At 38.5% G+C, this 22762-nt stretch overlaps 1 protein-coding gene across 1 annotated transcript; it reads right to left on the bottom strand.

Moving 5' to 3' along the window:
• Positions 1–7875: 7875 nt before the first annotated feature.
• On the bottom strand, positions 7876–22336 carry LUM (lumican). Its single transcript, XM_032765049.2, has 3 exons — positions 22057–22336; positions 18374–19288; positions 7876–10844 (listed from the first exon to the last, which is right to left on the bottom strand). The coding sequence occupies exons 2-3, from the start codon at positions 19266–19268 to the stop codon at positions 10690–10692; spliced, it is 1050 nt and encodes a 349-aa protein (XP_032620940.1). The 5' UTR covers positions 19269–19288; positions 22057–22336; the 3' UTR covers positions 7876–10689.
• Positions 22337–22762: the final 426 nt, after the last annotated feature.

Genomic DNA, 22762 nt, shown 5'->3' on the forward strand with positions numbered 1-22762 from the left:
ACTGGCTTTATTTTCAGATGTGCTGAATAAACACAAATTCCTATTAAAGTTAATGAGCTCTGCTGCTATTTTTAGGATTTAGGATCCTAACTTTAGGCATCTTGATTTCAAAATGCTGGCCCTCCAATTTACTTTGTTGGCCTTAAAAATATTTATGAGCCCATGGGACTTTATTACATCATCTCACAAAATGGTCTCAATAATATGAATATGAAGTCCAGTAAACATTGTTTATCAAATCTGGAAAGCAGCCGGTAGAGCTAGATGGGTTACAGATGTGCAGGACGTGATCATGGAAAATTCATAAAGGAGGCATGTTTTCAAAAGCTTGCATTTGGTCTTCCTTAACTTAATGAGAACTCAATACTGAAACTGCTTATAAGATATAAAATTTGCAAAAATTCTGCCTGCAGTCTTATTAGTTTTCCAACTAAAGCATTATCTTCAGTAAAGAAGAGTTGCTGCAAGCAGTATTAAATATAATAGAAAAATGCCACTGTTGTTTTGGGGTAGCCAAGACTGGACATGTGCAGGCTGATAAGTATAATGCTGCCTCCATTTCCATCTTTGCTTACCCTTGCACTCCTTTAAATTCAAGGAAACATCAGAGTTGTTCTTCTGCATGGTGTAACTATCAGTATATTTGAAAATTATTGAAAATGGTTTGTCTGAGTCAGCTTGATGTGCATTTGATTGAATATAATGTTGTGATCCATTGTTATTTTAATTGTCCCCCAGCGATGATTCTCCCTCTCCTCCAAGTGTTTTCGTATTTATATTGTGAATCTGAAAGTCCATGGTTTTCTCTCAACTTTGCAGTCACCTTCTTTTCACGTAAAAAAGACTGAATGGTGCTGTCGTTGGAGCATATCAGTATCACTCCTCCATATAATATGTTCTTGTGGGCAAGAGAGTTGCCTTCTGGGCAGAGGTCCTCAGGCTTTTGGGGTCAAGAAAGACTTTTGGGGGTCAGCGGACTATCCAGGAGGATATGTCCAAATTGAAGGATGTTCAATTACTTCACCTAGGAAACAGTCTGCACTCCCAGAGTACAGACATTAATTGCTCCAGAAAACGTCACAGGGAAAGTCAGAGTAATACACTTATCTTAATGGGTGCAATGTTAGCAATCCAAGGAGCCAATAGAGGACACACAGTAAACACTCAGAATCTGGGCAGACCACCCTAAATGGTTTTATTTAAACTAATTATGGGTAAGAACCTGAAAGTGGAAATCTGTAGGTAAGAAAGGGCTGGATAAACAATTCAACTGTGCAGAAACTAACACGTAAAACCCTGCAGTCCAGCTATCCTGCCCCATCCAAAACACCCCCACCAAAGCTATCCCTCTTATATAAAGACAAAATCCAAACACACATTCCATGTTAGGATGCTGAGAAATGAGATGCGAACCACCACCACCCCATATTAAGCACACAAGTGTTGGCTGCCTTATATGTCATATGGCCTTTTATCTTGCAAAAGGGCTCCAGTAATGGGGTAGGAGAGAGGCTCCCCCAAAAGATGTAAAAGGTTGGAGGTCTCACAGGAATCATGGAATCTCTGGCCAAGATTTTCAAAAACAGGCATCTAAGTTATCAAAAGCCATATTTAGGCAGCTCCATAAGTGGCCTGATCAAAAAGTATGCTGTAGTTCGCTCTGGCCTCCCAAACTTCATTGTACTCTCTTCCCTCTTGGGGAAAAATCACTAGATTTTTCTTTCATTCACAAGAATCGAGTGATTTTTTTGCCAACCTCCATTAGCCATTTTTAGAAGATGGGAGCTCTTTTTGTTATAGCAATTGGAGACAAAACCAATAATTAACTCAGAAGGCTTTGGGGAGAGTTCTTTTTCCTAGAGTCACTGTTGCAAGTGGGTTTGATGGGAAAGGTGGAGAGAGTTCACAAACAAAGAGACTCTACTGATTAGTATTATGCAACATGTTCCTTACGCCTTTCATCCCAAAAAGTTTTAGAAACTATAGATCAAAGTATCATCTAGGTGGGTTATTCTCACTCATGGAACAGGAAACTCCATCAGTCTGGACATTATTCTTTATGGAAATATGGGTTTTTCCTCTCCACAGAAAGAGAAGGGTATTAGAACCCTAGAGCATGAAGTTCTCCTGAGAGCCAGAAGCCAGGGGCATTAGCACCATGTTTCTGTTTCCCCCTTTCCTGTATTTGTCCACTATGGACAGCAGCCAGTCAGTACATATCACACTGCAGAGCAGTGGGGAGAGAGCGCTACTGATGCTTGTATGATCAGTATGATGGGTTCTTTAATACTCGTGCATGCCATATAGGATCTTGCTTTTTAAACATACAGAAGACCCATGTGCAGTAAACTGTTGACAACTTTAGCTCAGAAGGATGAAGCGGTGAGTCTGTCCTGCCATGATTTAGATGCTTGTGGTTTGAGGCAGTCTAAATATTTCAAGTATGATGCTGCAAGCATGAAATGATCCCTTCCAGAACAGTTAGCTAAAGGGGTTGTTGTTACTGAGTAGCACATTCATTTTCTTCTCTCACTGAAATTGAGTACACCACCTCTCCAGAAATCCATCTCCTTGCTATTTTGGAGAGCAAGACTGTAACAGGAACTTCCCCAGGGCTGCCTGGTTGTTCCTTCAAATGATCTCCAGTAGATTCTGAGTTTGCTATGGATTTTTGTTTGCTGGTTTTGTTTGAGAGAGAGGATAGAACAGATTTCAGAATACAGATACACTATATCACAGACATTGTGTAAGGCAAAAGTGCACATGCTAATTCAGTTATTCTCTGTGGTACATTTTCCAGGCTTTGGGTAATGTTTTCAAAAGAGCTCAAAGGTCAGATTTGTAAAGGTATTTAAGTACCTAAGGTGCAGATAGGCACTTCTCAGGATTTTCAAAAGACTCCCTCTGCATCTTTAGGCAGCTAAATACTTTTAAATATCTGGCCTTAAATACTATTTTCAAAAACATGACATAACGCCTTAGGCCCACATTTTTAAAGGTACAGTAAAAGCTTTTTTATCCAGCATGTTGAGGGAATAGGGGTGCTAGGAAGTGGAAAAATTCCAGTTAACTAAGAGGAAGGGTGTTTGGGGGTGGGTAAGGGTTCGGAGCAGGGTGTGTGGGGTGCCGGATCCAGGGGGTGCTCACCTTGGGTGGCTCCCCACAAGCAGCGACCTGTCCCTGCTGCTTCTAGGTGGAGGCATGGCTAGGCAGCTCTGCGTGCTGCCCCCATCCTGCCCTGAGCACTAGCTCTGCAGCTCTCATTAGCCGGGAATGGCGCCTGCAGTTTCACTCCTAAATTAGTTAGGCATTTCAGTGCTGAGCACAGCAACGCCTATATACCTTTTAAAAATCTGGGCCTACGTGGCTAGCTTCACAAAGGGGACCTAGGTACTGCAGCACTTTTTATCCTGCTTCAGGATGATATCAAATTTCAAAATCTCAGAATTACCCACAAAGTGATAATCAAACTTTTTGACTATCTCTATTAAAACTACTCACTGAGGTTACAAACCATGGATCATACTTGAGATCCTTATTCAGATTTAAGTCAGTCCTGAAGCAAAATTTTATTCGCTTCAGAAATTTGCTTAAATGAAAATTGTGTAAGGACCTTCAGGATTTGGTCCCACACATTAAATAAATAACCAATAAAGCTGTTACAAATAATATACTATGCTATGACAGACATTTAAAAAGTAAATGTAAAAGTATTCTTCACTATTTATAAAGGGCCAGATCCTCTGCTTGTATTAGTCAGTGTCACTCCATTTACTTCAGCTGAGAAGCAGTGCTTTACATCAATTGCTATCTTGCCTGCTGTCTGTATACTTGCTGCTGCATTTCTCTCAGCTTGATCTATTGATGCTATACAACTTCATCAGAGATTGAAGCTATAAAACTATTGTAATATGGCAAAGCTTTGCTCATAAAGAAAAAGTAACATCCTGTGACTTTTCCTTGCTTTTTTATGAAAATAGTTTGACAGCTTTCTCCCCTTTTTATCCTGCGATAAAGCAGCTATAGTTCATGGGAATGAAAAAGCAACACATTTCAGGATATCAAAGAAAATAAAGAGTAAATTCCACGTCATACCACTAGGGTTTTTTTGGGGTGGTGCTGGCAGGGTGAGGGAGGATTCATCTGACCTGCTGAGATTCACGAAGAGGAGCATTCAAATGGAGGTTGAGTAGGTTTCTTCTCAGTAACACCTCTGAGATTACACATAAAAATTAATTACTTTTTCATTGTAAAACAAAAATAATGTTTTAACTCTGTATCTCTCTAAGCATGGCTGGAGAGGAAATGTGAGTTGGAGAAAATTAGTTGTTCTCTTATTTCCTTGGGGGATTGATAGAACCTACACCAAAATAAAAAGAAAAAAATGGAGGTTAGGGGCCACTTTCTGAATATAAAATCCCTTTAAGGTGACCTAAGTTGGATACCGCAAAATCGAAACTCAGCATGGGTTTAATGTGATTTAATATAGAATTTAATGTAGTTTCAGGTTTCCTTTGAAAAGTTTGCACTGCTCTAATCAGTGTTATGGCTAAATGTGCTAAAGGATTTTTCCTATTGCACTAACCAGTTCCTATGTGACATACCCTGACAAGGCTGCTTCAGTGTTACTGTGTGCCATGTTAAGTTACCAGCTGGCTTTCAAAAATAAAGTTTATTTCACTTTCAATAACTGATGGTGTGATTAAACCAGCATCAGTTTTTGCCTTCCAGTTGAATGTGTTCTGTACATTTTCAACCAGACCATTTTCTCCAAAGGCCCCACAGCAAAATTGCTTACATGAACAGTTTTGTTCAGTATTGGACTCATACAAGCTTTCTGTATTGCATACAGAATTATGCTAAGTGGAAATAAAGATTAATAACAGAGCTGTAGATATACCCTGGAGGGATACATGGCAAAATATTGTTAGCTGTATTATCAACCTCTTCAATTTTCTATCATCACAACAACAATTGTTGCCAGCTGGAGTGTCTTTGCTTAAGCATTTTATACTCAGGTATAGATCTGTGCTGAGTACATTCTAAACACTCCTTTTCCAAAGGATTTGGGTTACATTGAGTAGTAAACTATTCCTTTCTCTTTGGGTAAAACTGAGCAGGTAAGCACTGGACATGAAAAAATGTAGATGAAATGTTTACTGCTTTGTATTTGAGGGGCTCTATAACAATTTGCAATATAGTTTCCAAAAATTCAGGCAGAGTAGATAGATTCATCTCATTCTTCCATTTCTTTTTGAGGTAAAGGATAAACAGACAATACCGAGCTACCTGAGACATATATTTTCCACAAAAAAATATTATGTTGACATAAATATCTTGTGGATATGGTTTTCTAATAGAAAACCTGCAACAGATAACTGCAAATTGGTCAACACCCCACAAAACTACAAACGAAAGTTTCATACTCACTGTAGAGTCAAAAAGGTACCGTAAGAAGAAAGGTAATTCCAAAATAACACTATATGTACCCCAACCTAAACCTTCTTCATAGGCTTGACTAATGATGCAGTTCTTTTCCCCATCCTAAATCTTCTCCCCAGACACCTGCTCCCTCCACCAGAAGACTATTCTCACTTCTCTAATATTCAGAGTGGAGCCCAAAGAACCATGCTGGCTAAAGTGAGTCAGCAGTAGTTAACAGGTAGCTCCCTGCACAATTCCAAACCCCACTGAGATGGTGAAGCGAAAGGAAAATGTTGCCATCTTTGTTATATGGCTTAATCCAAGGTTCACTGATGTCAGCTGAAAAACCCTGTGTTGGCTCTGGTAGTCTTTGGCCCATAATGATCAAGATCTCTCTCTGGGACTTTGTGCATATCTGATGGAAAAATATGCGGCGTGATCATAACTACCTGAGATGCACAATGCCTTGTGGAATTTCCAGGGAACACTGCCATTGAACCACCCTTAGAGTATAGATATGATTTCTCATCATGATCTGCCCAGTTCCTCTGGTTAGTGCAAGGGAAAAGCAGGGCCATGGCTCCTTCTGCTCTCTGCTCCTTTTTGAATGCTTGTAGTTGGCGCTAGCTTTGGGTACTCCTATTGTCCCACTAAGCCTTTTTCCTTACTTTGCACCCGCTGTTCGTGGACTGGATAAATCTGGCCTGTATTGTGTCTTTATTCCTATAAAATATAAATAACAAGAGTATCTGTCCTTAAAGGCAAAGGGAATCTGTTTTATTAAACAGAAGTAGAAACAAGCTGTGCATTTGGAGCTTTGCCTCATTGAAATGATTCCATTCTCTTAATGCTGCCCTCTTAGAGAGAGCATCAAAAAAGTGCAAATTGATTAAAAATACGTGTATCTTTAAATGTGATCCATTTTCAATGACTGAAAATATGTATATAGGGTCTATTTACATATAAAATGAAGTTCTGGACTGAGGCCAGGCTTGCCAAAATTTGTCTATGGAGCTATTACAATACATTGAATATAGAAGTTGGTAACGATAATGGAAATGTTATTTCAGTCTTGACTACTGTTACTGGAAAGAATGGCAGTGGATGCTGATAACATTCTTTATCTTTAAAACAACTGTGGGTAATTCTTCCTAATCCATAAGTATCTGGATAGCTAGAGAAAACTACTGTGTACCAGATGTGTGTTAACTGCTAATCTTTTACAGCAAAGATCACAGGCCAGTTTGCTACACTTATGGTGCCTTAAATAGGAAAATCCATTGGTTACAGAGCGAGCCTATGTGATAGCCTGGCCTTATGCTCTATTTAGTCCTACCTCTGACAAAACCAGGACAGAAAGGAGAACTGCCATTTTTGATGGTGTGGCTTAGCCATTTAATATCAAACTTTTATATAACAAGATCCAGAGAGAAATTGAATTTTATTCAGATATGGACTGCCGAGTACATCTTTTGCTTTGTAAACACTTTATTATGATGGGAGGGATAAAGATATTTAGGGACTATAAGCTCTCCACTGAGAATTTAAGCAAAACCTGTGCACTCGAGAGACAGATCCCATGTATTGTCATATTTCTTTTGAATAGTTTAGTGGTAAATGCTGGCATTTGAAAATCAGTGGGACTTGAACCCCTCTCTCCCTCCAAAAATCACAACCTGATAGACACATGCCAATTCAGATCCAAAATTGAGCTTCTGTACAAACAGGTTTTAACAACTAATATCAATAGAAATATTCCTTAAACAGCCACATGTCAACTGAAGTTTAATTTTAAAGAATTATATTCCCCTGCATTGTGCATCACTGAAGCACTGCACATTACCAAACTTGCCATTACCTTTTGCAGTCCTGCCTGTTTCATGTATCAACTTCTTGTCTCATCTTATACTTTGCTTGTAAGACCACTGATGTAGAGGCTATCTTTGTGCTGTATCTGCCAGCTGCATAGGGGAAGATAAAATTGTATTCTACAAAATGGTATAGTGAAGAGCATGAAAGCTTTCTGCTCTGTTTGCCTTTGGGATTGTCATGGGTAGTGTCTATAAGGTAAATCTAGCCCTGTATGAAAATATATTTTATATTAAGAAATACTTTTGTTTTAAATGATAGCTTGATGGTCAATCACATTTCCCTCTGTGAAAGGCTGGATGAAATTGATGAAAATCAGTTCCTGAAATTCCATATGCAACTTTTCACCAGTTAATGTTGTGTATTTCCGGAAACCTTGTAATGTTTCTCTTCATGAAATTGAGTGCCCACATTTCTTCATATCATCTCTCAAAATCCACATCAAATCAAAATGTCTTCATTGTACAAACTCACACACATGAAATTCCACCTTGAAATGTGATAGCAAACATTGTTGGCAATTTTGACTGGTGAAGAGTAGAGAAGGACAGAAATAGTAAACAACGTATAAACAGCCACACATACATCTATCATATATTTTATTCAGTCACATGTACACACAGATCACAGCAGGTCAGATGGAGACAGGGAGGTACTACTGTGGGTCAGCATTCAGAAGTATCATAAAGGTTCGTCTTGCATCCTCAAGGTCAACAAACCCATCATCCAGCCAGAGTGGATGGGCCAAGCTCAAGTGACAAGTTTTCTAAGGTTTTCATCAGCTATTAAATGTTCCCAAATGCAGACATTCTAGCTTAATGTCTGGAAAGTATTGACTTATATGGAAGGCCTAGTTTTAGTAATATGAAGCCCAGGGACAGTACATATTTATGTTTGCCTGTTTTTGCATCACGTGTGCAAATTGGGGAGCTACATGTGCAAAATGGGTATTTAAGTCTATTTGCATATGCAAAAGAAGGCACACAAATGCAAATGGACCTTCGCTCCTCACTGTGTGAAAATCAGCAGCAGAATGTGAAAACAAAAGGGCGGATAGTTCCTTTTTGTTTCACTAGCTGCAGGGACCCTGATTGTGTCAAATTTTATGAGTGAGAGGTGAGTACTGGTTCTGCATCATCATCCTTACCCCCTTGGGCCCCCCTGGGAAGCTTTGTGCTGGAGATCTACAGGACTGTGCTCTATGAAGCTTAGGGAGTAAACAGTACGGTAAGTACCTGATATCCACAGCCACCTTCTCTGCTATGATGGTTATTATCCATTTCTCATTTCAGAGGTGGAAAGGAGGCTATTCTCCAGTGGTTGTAGGGATTCATAGGTGCTATATTGCTTTAGTTTGATGGAGGGGTGCCCTCTACCCCTCAGTACCCTGTAATGATGCCAGACAGTCACAGTGGTAGATAACGAATGAAATATGGAAAATAATAATAGGAGAAAGAGCCAGTGTAACCCACTGTTCAGTGTGTGTTACAAGTCCTTCTCAGTGCCCAGTCCACAGAGGATATGAGTCTTAGATCTCTGACCTACAGGGAATTGTCATTTAACTTAAGCTGTAAAGCCTCATTCTTTTAGCCCTGGAGGTCCTGTGTCAATCAAGATGGTGGTCATCACAAAAGTATAGTAGAAATAGTTGAAATTATCAGTCAACGCAGGAGGCATCAAAACCATAACATATACCAATTCAAATCCTACACAAAGGGACCATGTTGTCAACTCTCAAAATTTTAGTGTGAGTCCTGCAATATTTGGTGTTTTTGTAAAGTCTCAGCTGCTGGAGTCCTGTGATTACGTAAGAAATGCAGATTTAATTTTTTTTAAGTAAGTTTCTAGCCCTCAGTGTTGTGGAGAAAAGCTTGACATCACAAACCTCAAAGGCTCTTAAAAAAAGCAAATAAAAAAAAAACATTTTGTAATTCATGATTTTGAGTACCTGTTGCATGCTCTTGGAAGTTGAGGGTTGGCAGTACTCAGGAGATATCTCTTTGCGGGGTGGTGGTGGTGGTGGTGGAGTCAATGATTCTACCATAAAAAATTAGGATAGTTCTTATTTCAGGGCTTTATAATCAAGGAGTCAAAAGGCAGATAGTATCCATGGGACAGTACTTGTTTACAAGCAAGCTATCATTATAGCTTTTAGTTAATGCCAAGTCTATTTTACTGTATGTTCCAAGACACACATTACTTTGATTTCCCATTCCCAGGTAGCATGCACTAGTTTCTTTGTATCAGAAGGGATTGACACTGAGTTATACTTACTGTCTGTGACATCTGATACATTTCATTTTCATGTTCACAAAATTCATAAATACATTTCAAATGATTGCTTAACAGTTCATTATAGCAGACATGCTTCACCTGGCAGTTCTCAGTCCACAAGGCCTGGACAAAATGATAAACGCAAGTGCTAATGGACATAATTGGATGATATCTTTGAAAACATTTTGAAACTACAAAGTACAGAAAACAGTTTATTTAACCTTACAATAAATTCAGCAAAATATAATACCTTAGAATTTTCTGTTTTAACCTGAACTTCCTATTCAAGTTTATAAAAGACTGCAACATATTTGACAATGATATGGACACAACAGAGCTATTTGCTATGTTTTATTTTCTACAGTCTGGTTAAACGTAGCATGCAAGTAATTGAATAAAAATGCTTGTATATATGATTTACTGTGAAATAACAATTCTACTGGTAGCGGACAAAAACCTCTCAATGAAAGTATATAGGTAAGTGACAACAACAACAAACAATTTAAAAATCCTTAAAAATGTTCTTGTTTCTTCATAATCGTTCATGTCTCATTAATGTCATAATCAAATGGGCTCTGAAAATATATTTTCATATACATTTTATCATATTTATTTTGCTAAATTGTATTTTGCTGTTCTTTTGCAATTTCTAAAAATATATCAAAGGCGTGAATAATTTAGAATATTAAAGTTGATCAGGGTGAATAGTGTACATACACAGTTCAGCCCTAAATTACCATTCAGTACTCTACCAAAAACACACCTGACTTCCATGAGAACCTGAGCAAAACTGCATACACCAATGTTTGTGTGCATGTTTGTGAATGCACATAGATTTCTACAATCGTGATCATATTCCTCCAACTTGGAAGCCAGATTTGGATGCGAGGGAGAAGGGGGATGAATAGGGTCCTTTTGTCTTTCCAGAAACAAACAATTGAAACTATTTGTAAAACTATGCACAAACATGTTTTGTTAGGCTCACCAGGTTCATGCTAAATATTAACAAACAGAATAGATAATATGCAAATTGACTTTTGTTAAGACATCCTAATTTTAAAGAGTTATGCTGGTGTAAATCTGCAGTATAGTTATGACTGTTATAAGGAAATCGGAGGCACTTCACTCCAGTGAGATATCAGCAGCTACACGGAGACAGTTGTACATTTCCTGTGGCAGGTCAGATCGAGTGAGATTATTTCCATCCAAACGCAAATGTTTGACCCTGGAATAGGTTAGTGGTCCAACAACCTTACAAAAGCTGCTCAGTGGGAACTCTGAAACACAAAATAATAAGAATAATTAATCATAATAATAGTCTACTTGACACAATTGTCTGAAACTATGACTAATGCCAGGAGATATCTGTGGCCTTGAACACAATGGACTATATATTTAGCTGGAGTAAACGATAGCTCCCTTGACTTCAGTGGAGCTCCATGGATTTACATTAGTTGAGGAGCTCACACTTAATTGCTGAGTTTTCAAAGGAGCTCAGAGCTAGATTTTTCTAGTATTCAGCATCTGTGATTGGTACCAGATTTTAAAAAGAGTCTAGCTCCCATTTAGACACTTAAATAAATGGCCAGATTTTCAAAAGAGCTCAGCACCCAGTTGGCAGGCATGTTGGGACGAAGGCATGGCCCTACTGAATAAATTGGGAGAGAGGTATAAAGCAAATGCTGAATGGCATACATATGAAGAGAGACAGAAATGTGCAGGTGAAAACAGACGAGGGGTATGCTGGCAGATGGATACAGGCCAATGGGCCTCTGTGTTAGAGATTATCTTTTAAATATCTTATTTTTTATTTAGTATATCTCAATGTGAAATTAATTTCTTTTGAAAATTCCACCCTAACCCTCATTTCAGGCTGACTAACGCTGTCTTCCCTTAAGTCACCTAGGAAAATTGCTGCACCTTATAGATAAAAAAAACTTTTTCCTGACAGAGTATTAAAGAAGACAGAAAAAGATCTGAAAACTATGGTAGGTGATATCCCCATTTGGACTTTAAGGGGACTCCTTGTGAATGCTTATTAGAATCTTCCATTGTCATTGGCAAAATATGGCCCCTATGAACCAAACATATAAGTACCGCACCTACATGATTTAGAAGTCTCTTCAAAACATGGAAACTTAGGTCATTTCTAAGGAATGGAGACGTAAAATTGGAGAGTGGGTGAAGCTTTGTGGGAGATTCACAAAATAAAGGTTTTTTTGTTTGTTTTTTGTTGGTTTTTAAATTACTTTAGAAAGTGAGGCCTACCTCAGCAGTTCCATTTCATTCTGCCTTACTCTGACACTGGCAATTTCCCTGTTGTTATATATTGTACGGCCTTCTCTTTGAAGGGGGAGAGATAATAGATATTCTTATGTGACTAAAGGTGCTCCATACTGGAGTATTGGAAAAAAGTAGAAAGTAGGTCAGATTTTGAAGGATGAATATCAGAAAACAATTCAAGTATGTAGGGACATAATTAGAAAGGCCAACCACAAAGTGAGATTAAACTAGCTAGAAACATAAAAGATAACACGAAAACATTCTACAAGTACATTAGAAGCAAGAGGAAGATCAAGGACAGTGTGGGCCCATTATTCAATGAGGAAGGGAAGACAATAACAGAAAATGTGGAAATGGGGGAAGTGCTAATTGCCTTTTTCATTTCAGTTTTTACTGAAAAGCTTAGTAGCAATCGGAAGTCTAACATAGTGAATGCCAGTGAAAATGAGGTAGCATCTTAGGCTAAAATAGGGTAAGAACAAGTTAAAAATTACTTAGACATGTTAGATGTCTTCAGGTCACCGGGGCCTGATGAAATGCATCCTAGAATACTTAAGGAGCTAACAGAGGAGATAATTGAGCCATTAGCGATTATCTTTGAAAATTCAAGGCAGAAAGGACAGATTCCAGAGAATGGAAGAGGGCAAATGTAGTGCCCATCTATAAAAAGGGAAATAAGGACAACCCAGGGAATTACCGATCAGTCAGTTTAACTTCAGTACTCAGAAAATAATGAAGGAAATAATCAAACAATCAATTTGTCAACACCTAAAAGATCATAAGTAATAGTCAACAAGAATTTGTCAAGAACAAATCATATGAAACCAACCTAATAGCTTTCTTTGACTGGGTAATAAGCCTTGTGGATAGGGAGGAAGTGGTAGATGTGGCAGATCTCGATTTTAGTAGGGTTTTTGATGCTGTCTCACATGACCTTCTCATAAACAAACTAGGAAAATATAACCGATATGGAGCTACTATAAGGTAGGTGTATAACTGGTGTATATCTGAGCGGATGACACAAAGCTGGGGGGTATTGCTAACACGGAGAAGGACCGGGATACAATACAGGAAGATCTGGACCACCTTGTAAACTGGAGTAATAGTAATAGGATGAAATATACTAGTGAAAAGTGCAAGGTCATGCACTTAGGGATTAATAATAAGAATTTTAGATATACATTGGGGACGCATCGTTGGAAGCAACGGAGGAGGAGAGGCCTTGGGGTTTGGTGATAGCAGGATGTCTATGAGCCGCCAATGCCATTGGGTTAAAAAGCAAATGCGGTTTAGGATGCATCAGGCGAGGTATTTCCAGCAAGGATAAGGAGGTGTTAGTACCGTTATATAAGGCACTGGTGAGACCCACTGGATATTGTGTGCAGTTCTGGTGTCCCATGTTAAGAGATGAATTCAAACTGGAACAGGTTCAGAGACGGCGTCTAGGTGATCCGAGAATGGAAAACCTGCGTTATGAAGGAGACTCAAGAGCTTGCTTGTTTAGACCTAGCAAAAGAAGCTCGGGGATATGCTTGCTCATATATAAATAGTCAGGGGATTACGTTAGGGAGGGGAGGAATTATTAAGTTTAGTACATGTAGCCAAGGACAAATGGTACAATGGAATTATAGAAGTTTAGACTTGAAATTAGATGAAGGTTTTCAACATTAGGGAGTGAGTCTGGAACAGCTTCCGATGGAAGTAGTTGGGGCAAAAGATTATCTTGCTTTAAGACTAAGCTTGATAAGTATATGGGGATGAATATGCTGGATGTTTATTTGGGCAATTGACTGGTTATCAGCGATAAGTCTGCTTAATGGTCTATGAGGGGATGTTGGATGGGATGGGATCTGAGTTACTCAGAGATTCTTTCTGGGTGCTGGCTGATGAGTCTTTGCCCACATGCTCAGGGTTTAGCTGATCGCCATATTGGGGTTGGGAAGGAATTTTCCTCCAGGGCGGATTGGCAGGGGCCCTGGAAGTTTTTCGCCTTCTCTTGCAGCGTGGGGCATGGTTCCACTGCTGGTGGATTTCTCTGCAGCTTGGTCTTCAAACCACAATTTTTAGGACTTCAATAACTCAGTCATGGGTTAGGGATTGTTATAAAAGTGGATGGGTAGGGTTCTGTGGCCTGCTTTGTGCAGGAGGTCAGACTAGATGATCATATTGGTCCCTTCTGACCTACGAGTCTATGAGTCTATCAGCAATTCATGGTCAAGCTTGAAGGGCATATTGAGTGGGTTCCAGCAGGGATCAGTCCTGGATCTGGTTCTCTTCAATATCTTCATTAGTGATTTAGATAATGGCATAGAGAGTACCCTTGTAAAGTTTGCAGATGATACCAAGCTGGGAGTGGTTGCAAGTGCTTTGGAGGATAGGATTAAAATTGAAAATGATCTGGACAAACTGGAGAAATAGTCTGAAGTAAATAAGATCAAATTCAAAAAGGACAAATGCAAAATACTACCATAGGAAGAAACAATCAATTGCACACATACAAAATGGGAAATGACTGCCTAGGAAGGAGTACTGCGGAAAGAGATCTGGGGATCATAGTGGATCACAAGCTAAATATGAATCAACAGTGTAACACTGTTGCAAAAAAAGCAAACATCATTCTGGTATGTATCAGTAGGAGTATTGTAAGCAAGACACAAGAAGTAATTCTTCCACTCTACTCCATGTTGATAAGGCCTCAACTGGAGTAATGTGTCCAGAAAAGATGTGGAAAAATTGGAGAAGGTCCAGAGGCGAGCAACAAAAATAATTAAAGATCTAAAAAACATACATGACCTCTGAGGAGAGATTTTAAAAATTGGGTTTGTTTAGTCTGGAGAAGAAAAGTCTGAGGTGGTGACATAACATTTTTCAAATACATAAAAGGTTGTTACAAGGAGGATAGTGAAAAAAATGTTGTCCTTAACCTCTGAGGATAGGACAAGCAGCAATGGGCTTAAATTGCAGCAAAGGAGGTTTAGAAAAAAAAATCTTAACCATCAGGGTAGTTAAGCACTAGATTGCCTAGACAGATTATAGAATCTCTGTCATTGGAGATTTTTAAGAACAAGTTAGACAAAGACCTGTCAGGATTGGTCCAGTTATTACTTAGTCCTGCCGTGAGTGCAGGGGGCTGGACTGCCCTACTGAGGTCCCTTCCAGTGCTATGCTTCTACAATTTTACAGGCTGATTCTGATATTCTTCCAGATATGAGATATTAACTGACATCAATAGGCCTATTTGCATAAGTAAGAATAATTTGCAAGAGTGATGTTTGTAGAATTGGGTCTATGTAATTGTTACTAAATTTGACACTAAATAAACTATGGAAACAGTAGGTATCACTTTGATTTTTCATGCTGCTGTGACTGCAGTTAAATACATGTCAGGACTCCAACAGGACAGTCGAAACCATGGGGCACATCCAGCCACTTCCTCCATTGCTAAGAAGGAAACTTTGGCTGTGGAATCAGTGCAGTTCACTGGGAGTATAAAAATCTATTTTCTGACCAATTTTGGCTGGCCAAGTTTCCAGGCAGGATTGCTTCTGTATTCCATTAAAATGGTGTCTGAACCAATCTTGCACAGGCCTCTGTGCAAAATCATTTTGGGGGCAGGCCTGGAATGGACCAGGGGAAGACCAGTGTTTACATAAAACGAAGTGACCCCAGAACTCACTCCATGCAGAACCAGCACAAAAGGGTTGTGCTTATTAATTCAGCCCATAGGATTAAAGGACTGGTGCACAGGTTGATTTTCCTGCACTGCACCCACATATAGTCTGGTCACTAGAGCTTTAGTTAATCTCAGTGTTTTTCAAATGAAAAATGGCACATGGAAATTTTGTCTGTGCTCTAAATTATTGTACCACTGAACTGCTTTGGCTGCTGCACAGATGGAGTCTCAAAGACACTTTTGCTAGATACTCAAGGTTACCTTTGGCATATGAGAATCCACAGTGATTTGGGTCCAGCATTTTCAGCTCTTCATCACCACCCTTTGTAGCCCCCAAGTGAAGGGAGTATACTGGGGACCCAGCTGGTGAAAAAGAGGCTGAAAAGATGTTGATCTCAGGGCTGATGTTGATCTCGGGGCTGCTCTACCATGTGTCAGGGCCTGGAATGGTTCTGGCCAGCTGCAACACTGGGGAGAGGTGGTAGGGTCCGTAAAGGTGAAAAATAGTCATGTCTGTCCACTTCTTGCTTTCCAAGGTATTGCGCCAAGTGGAACTGGGAAGGATCTAGCCCTATGACTGTACTTAACTTGATTTAATTGATTTATTGTATTTTGTTTACTGAATACATTGTGTTAAAAAAAATTACATTTCTTTTTCTGCATTAACACAAAGAAATGTGAATGCTTCCAGATTGTTTCTACTCAAACTGCAGCTCCAGTGACTAACTCAAAAACCCGATGGCATAGCAAAGTCTGGGTACAAACTGCGACCTGGGTTAAATAGGAAAATCCACACTGGAGCAACCTTGCTAAAAATAGGATATTTAAACTAAGAAGGCTCAATCCTCAGCTGCACTGAGTATAAGAACTGGAGGGGACAAAGGTGCCTATAAGCCTCCAATGAGTCTATGTTAGCTGGGATACCTAGCAATTAACTTACACCAACTAAAATGGCCATGTAGGGCTTTTTCCATTGTCCTGGGATCAGTGGAATTCATTGCACTCAATTGTCATCCCAGAGTGCCTTACTGCTGGCCTATAGGTGGCCCCAGCATGCTCCATGCAGCGGGGTAGGGACAGAATTAGCTACTTTGTTTTGATACCAGTTTAGGATTCCCTTATACCAAGCCAATTCTTATATGCTTTGAGGCCATTTTCTGCAGCAGGCAGTGCAATCTGACCTAAGGAAGGCCTGAAGACACTAATGTTGAGAAATGTTTTGTTTTCTTTCTAGTAATGTAGCAGAATTTGCATTCAAAATTATTCTCTCTCTCTCTCTCTCTAGCAGCTCACTTTCCATGTCTAATCTTGGTATCAAATCACAATCATTTAGTGGACATTATTATTCAGTGTTTAGAAGGTAAAAAAGCACAGTTTAATTGTTATGTATCATTAGTATTATTTTTACTCTGTCACATCCAGTATTATGGTTTCACGTTAGGGCTAGGGTCAATTGCATGGAACGATGAACTCTAAGACAAAGCGACATGCAATACAAATGTTGTCTGATAATTGCTAAATATGACTCAGAAAATGAAGGACACAAGAAAGAGTGCCTTAACATAAATAGTTTTGTGTTGGGTCTCAATATAAGTGACATTTTTAAAAAAACGTAAGCATAGTTTAAAATGCAGTCCATCAGTTTTTAAATATTGTTTTTTTCTATCTAAAACTTTTGGGGTAGATCATCAACAGCCCTTTACCCCCTGTGCAAGACTTTCTTACACTATCTACCTGTATCATAGGCTACAGGGTGGAAGGGAAACTGACTCTGAAAGGTCCAATTTTTCAAGGTGAATACACAACTCTCATTGTCTTCAATGGGAGCTGTGAGTGTTCAGCATTCCTGAAAATCAGGCCCCTTTGCTTTGGATACCCAAACACTGTAGGCCCAACTTTCTGAAGAACTGAACACTTTCAGCTCTTGGTTAGGCTTCATGGACTGAGAACTGCAGGTGCTTAGCACATCTGAACGCTGGTCCTTCTTGGATTAGGTGTTCAACTATAGATGCAAATCTCTGAAAATATTGGCCTTTATTTTTTAATTAGTAATTCATAGTAAATGCACAATTGTCTGCCAAAATGGAGACCTGATTATGAAAATTATACACAGAGATGTCTACATGAAACTGAAGAGAGCCTACAGCAGTCGCTCTGAGCAGTGTAAACTCAATGAGGTGTTAATTCAGATACCCAATAATGACAATTTAAATGTCAGCATTTGTTAACTATTTGACATAAGAAAGGAGAGAGAAAATTCCAGATCTCCAGAATTTACTGTGAATGAGATTTCATTTTGATGTCACAAAAGGATGGTATTTGGATGAGTTCTCCCTACCACCCCCACCCCCACACACTCTCCCAGTTAAGAAAGACCCAAGCTCAATGAACCTAGCAGACTCTAAGGACGTACTGAAGCTCCAGTGAGGGTATCCAAGCTCTAGGAACACATTGAAGCTCAGGGAGCACAATCCAATATGACTAGTGTCTATTTGAGTGACTCAAATGGATTGAGTCTATTTTGTAGGTGGCTTCCAGGAGAGTATCACCACCTTGCCCCCTTCCCCATCTGACCCCTTCTTTCAGTGCTTAAAATGACTGCTGGGATGATACATTAATTTCAGTTCAGTTCAAAACAAAGTTAACCTCCCCCCGCAACTCACCATCCTTCAAAAAATTGAGTTTCAAAATGGAAAAATACAAAACTGATAAGTAAAAGCTGGTAAACATGGGGAGAGAACATGCCCAGCTTGGATAGAAGTGTCACTATCTATGGATCTCTTGTGGCCTAGGCAGGGAGTGGCATTAATTGTATTATTCATTACAATAAAATATGCAAATGTTACTCACTGTTAATTTGGTTGACTTGGAGGTAGAAGTTTTCTAGGTTCTCACTGACTGTTGGAATGCTCTTCAGCATGTTAAAGGAGAGATCCAACTCAACTAGGGAGGAGATATTGAAAACATTGCCTGGTATTCCACCATCTGTCAACCGATTGTGAGACAGATGTAAATATTGCAGGGCCTTAAGACCTTGGAAGTACTCATCAGGAATGCTGGTGATCTGGTTGTTGTTAAAATACAGCATGAGTAAAGCAGGAGGCAGTCCTTTTGGTAGCTTTGTAAGCTGATTGAAGCTCAAGTCAAGATACAAAAGTGACTTCAGGCCTTTCAAAGCCCCGGAAACAGAGTCTGTTTTCAGCTGGTTATTCTGTAGGTGAAGGACAGTCAGGTTCACCAACCCCTCCAGTACATTGGCAGTGACTTTTGTGATCTTATTGTGACTAAGTTGCAGGTCATCCATAGTATTGGCAAGTGGTCCAACAGCTTCAGTCAAATTGTTATAATTTATATGCAATTTCTTTAAACTCTTTAGTTTGGAGAAGACTCTTCCCTTAATTTTTGAATTTTCCAAATGGTTGTGATCTAAGATCAGCCACTCCAGGTCTGTTACATTTTCAAATGCATTTTCTTCAATGCCCTCAATCATATTGTTTCGGAGATAAAGGTATTTTATTCCAGCAGGTACAATTGGGATGGTTTTCAATTTGAGGTCATCACAATACATTGCGGATGGATAGGTTTCAGGACAATTACATTCTGGGGCACAGACTGCTGTAGATGGCCCCAGCATTGGATGAACATAAGGGTAATCTGGATCTGGATAATATCCCGTTTCATAGTCGTATTGGCAGAAAATGCCACTGATCAATACCAGTAAGAAAGGTAGAGAGCTTAGATGCATCTTTGAAATGTGTCTTGTCCCTATATGGAGTGGGAGGGGAGGGAAACAGTTATAATTTTGTATTAATTTTACCATATAAAATTATGCAAAAAAACTGAAAAGGAAGATTGAGTTAATTAAAGTTAATTTATAAAAGTACCAATTAGGTTTGTGACTAGGAAACTTGTATGCAAATCCACATCATATTTGGAAGGCCTAGAAGAAGAGCTGGCTCTGAAAATCTCTCTCTAATATCTACATAGACTGAATAAATTGGTCATATACTTATATAAATGACCTTGCAGATTCCCACAGTAAAACTTATTTTAAGCAGCCATTCAAGGGGTCATTAAGTCACCTGCTTAACACAGGTGGTTTTCTAATCCAGGTAAAGCAAAATTGTTCTCAGGGCACTTGGAATGCCATCTTGAGACAGAAAACTGCTTAATAAGGGTGGTTAGTGTTTTCAAATATTTATATAAGCATATATATACACATACAGTCCTACTACCAATTCACACAGTGGGTCAGACCCACATCTGGTGTAAATCACTATAGCACCCCTGAAGTCAGCAAACCTAGGCTGAGTCACACCAGCTGAAGACCCAGCCCAGTGTGTTTTAACTACAGTTGAGAATGTGATGAATAGCAATAAAAAACAATTCAATTGTCCTCTTGTTCCCAAGCAATTTCAGAGCATATCCATATGCAACTTGGTATGCATAGTAGCATCTGACTTGAATCTAAGATCCATGGAAAACTCCAGCAGAATAAGACTTTTTTTTATTATTTATCTGGTGGCAATATACTCTGAGCTACACAAACAATTGAGAGCTCCTGTGGTGCTTGCAATTTAGTTAAGAACAGCACATATGCCGTGAGTTTGTTCCCTTGCATTTTTTGGCTCACTAAAAGCCATGTTATATTCTAGTGGGCAAATAATCCTTGAATTAAAATATCTCCAAGCAGGTTCTGTTAATCTACCTGTCAACAGAATGTAAGAGTTTTTAAAGTGGTGTTATGGTATCTCCGATCAATGAATTTAAGTTTCTCTGCTCTGCCTTAGTATGCTAAGCTTTGATTGAGGAAATCTATTCAATATCTTTAATTAGGCACTTAGCCAATCAAATATTACCTAATTAGATAGAATAGGGTAGAGATGCCATTGGGGAGATTTTCAAATGTGAGTTACAAGTATGGTTTTATTTGTCTGTTAGCCACTATTGTCTAAGAACGTACTAAATCAAATGCAAAACATGGCACAGGTCCCCAGCCAGTGTAAATAGGCACAGCTTCACTGAAGTCAATGGAACTTCACTGATTTACATCAGCTGAAAATCTGGCTGGTCCCCTCTGTGTAAACACATTCAGGATGGGAGGTCTTACTATTTCCCTACAAGCGTGGAAAGTCAGAGCTATGGCCAACAATCTGGACTGGCACTCTTTGGCCTTACAGTAATATTCTCTGACATGTTTGCATTGTTGTTGGCAAAAGTAAAGGCCTACTAATATAGGAGAATGAATAGTCTGCTTTAACTGTATATTTCATTGCTTTTCTGGTTTTAATTTGTAGTTTTAATGGTTCTTAGGTTTTTTTTCCCCCTTAATTCCATATACAGGAGACTTGCTTCAAAGAACATGCAATATTCAATATGATGCAAAACACTGGAAATAATGTTAAGAGTTAAACTAAATTTATATGGATTAGTGTAATTAACTAAATCTTAAAAATGAGATGGCATTTGATTCATATGAATGTGTTCTTATATCTGTATAAAATATAGCATGGTGCGTGTGTGTGTATGCACACACACACGCATACACATATATATACATAAAGTATAAATACTTTATGGTGGTAAAGTAAATATTATGTAGAACAATTATCTTGCTTGTTGGCAGATTCTTAATAAGTGAATCTAAAAAAGTCTATCAAAAATATAAAAAGAAGTGCTCATTATATATACTCAAAATGTTACCTTGGACCATATGATTCTGAATTATTAAGTCTGAGTGTGTTCAAACACGCTAGTCTTCTTTTGGAAACATTTTTTGAGGAAATTATTGTTTGTTGTTTTACAAGTTTCACTGTAAAATACCTGAGCACACAGTAGGGAAGGTGCACAGCAAATGCAGACAATGATAAATTGCATCGCCACAAACTTCAAAAAAACCTCACCAGAATGGAATAGAGACAGTGGCAAAAACTCTTTAAAATACTTTGAAAATTGACTACATTCATTATATTGTTTAATTGTCATGAAAACAATAAATACCTTCAATATTAAAAATATTGTGATTCGGCATTATCAGTTTCACTCTGCTGGCTATGGTGTATAAAAGGAAATTAAAATATTTAATTGAGTATTCAACAAATTTAAATGACAACTTAATGAAAATTTCAAACTGTCTAGCATTTTACCTTTCATCAACAGCCAAACTAATTATTTAAATGTTTCTATTTTGCATCCTCCTATTTAAATAGTACAATAATGATTTAACACATCAAGAAGACTGATAAAGCATTGTTACTAACAGACCACTGGAGGGCTAATTGAAATGAGTAGTATTTTTAAATTTTCCCTTTACTGTGTATGAAGTTTCCCTTCCCAAATATTGTACAAAAAGTTCACCACTAATGCATGCAATACAAGGTTATTGTAAGCAAACTGTGAAATTAACTACACTAAAACTGCTGATTTGTGTTCAATTTACAAATTGGCAAACTTGTTCTGACATTTTTCATGTCTCCATTACAACTACATTTAAATAGCTGAACATTATAGTTAAAACATGCAACAGCACTTACCTTACTGCCTTGAAGCTGCTTTCTTTAATTCCCAGAGCAGATGCAATAAAGGACTGAATCGACCAATATATGCTGTAAACAGTGTCAGGAGGTAACTGGTTGCCAGATCCTCTGTGATACAAGAGCTAAAAAAGAAAACAAAACAAAAAACAACAACCCAAAAAAAAAAACCCAAACCAAAAAAACACTAGTCACGCTGTTCTCTGAAGCTGCTATGTCATCATGATGATCTTGTGGTGTGGCATGTACAAATGCTGCTCTCTAATGAAGTGCAGGTGGATACTGTATACTCTACAAGGACAACCCATCTGCAGTCCTTATGGAACAGGGAAAAGATAAGTGTTTCACAAACCTGAGAAAGTTCAGTCTCCAAACCACAGCCCTACACAAGTAATTTTAGTATTCTAGAGGAAAAAATGCTTTAAATAAAATACAAATTACACACAAACCTTTTCTGTTTCCTTGTTTATTTTATACCACTAGCCATGATCTAACAAATAACATTCAAACCTCAATGTAGTTTTATATATCTTAAGCCAAGTCATTCACTCATTTGTGTCTTGTTTTTCTTTCTAGCACATTATTTCCATAGTAATGTAATAAAAAAATTAACTGAGGAGAAGAATCAAAGATGAAAATACACTAGGATTTTTGTTAGAGTGCTATACTATAAATCTTTCTCCAACACATTGCATGCGAATATTGA

This window comes from Chelonoidis abingdonii, chromosome 1 (assembly GCF_003597395.2).
Source record: "Chelonoidis abingdonii isolate Lonesome George chromosome 1, CheloAbing_2.0, whole genome shotgun sequence".
Lineage (NCBI taxonomy): Eukaryota > Metazoa > Chordata > Testudines > Testudinidae > Chelonoidis > Chelonoidis abingdonii.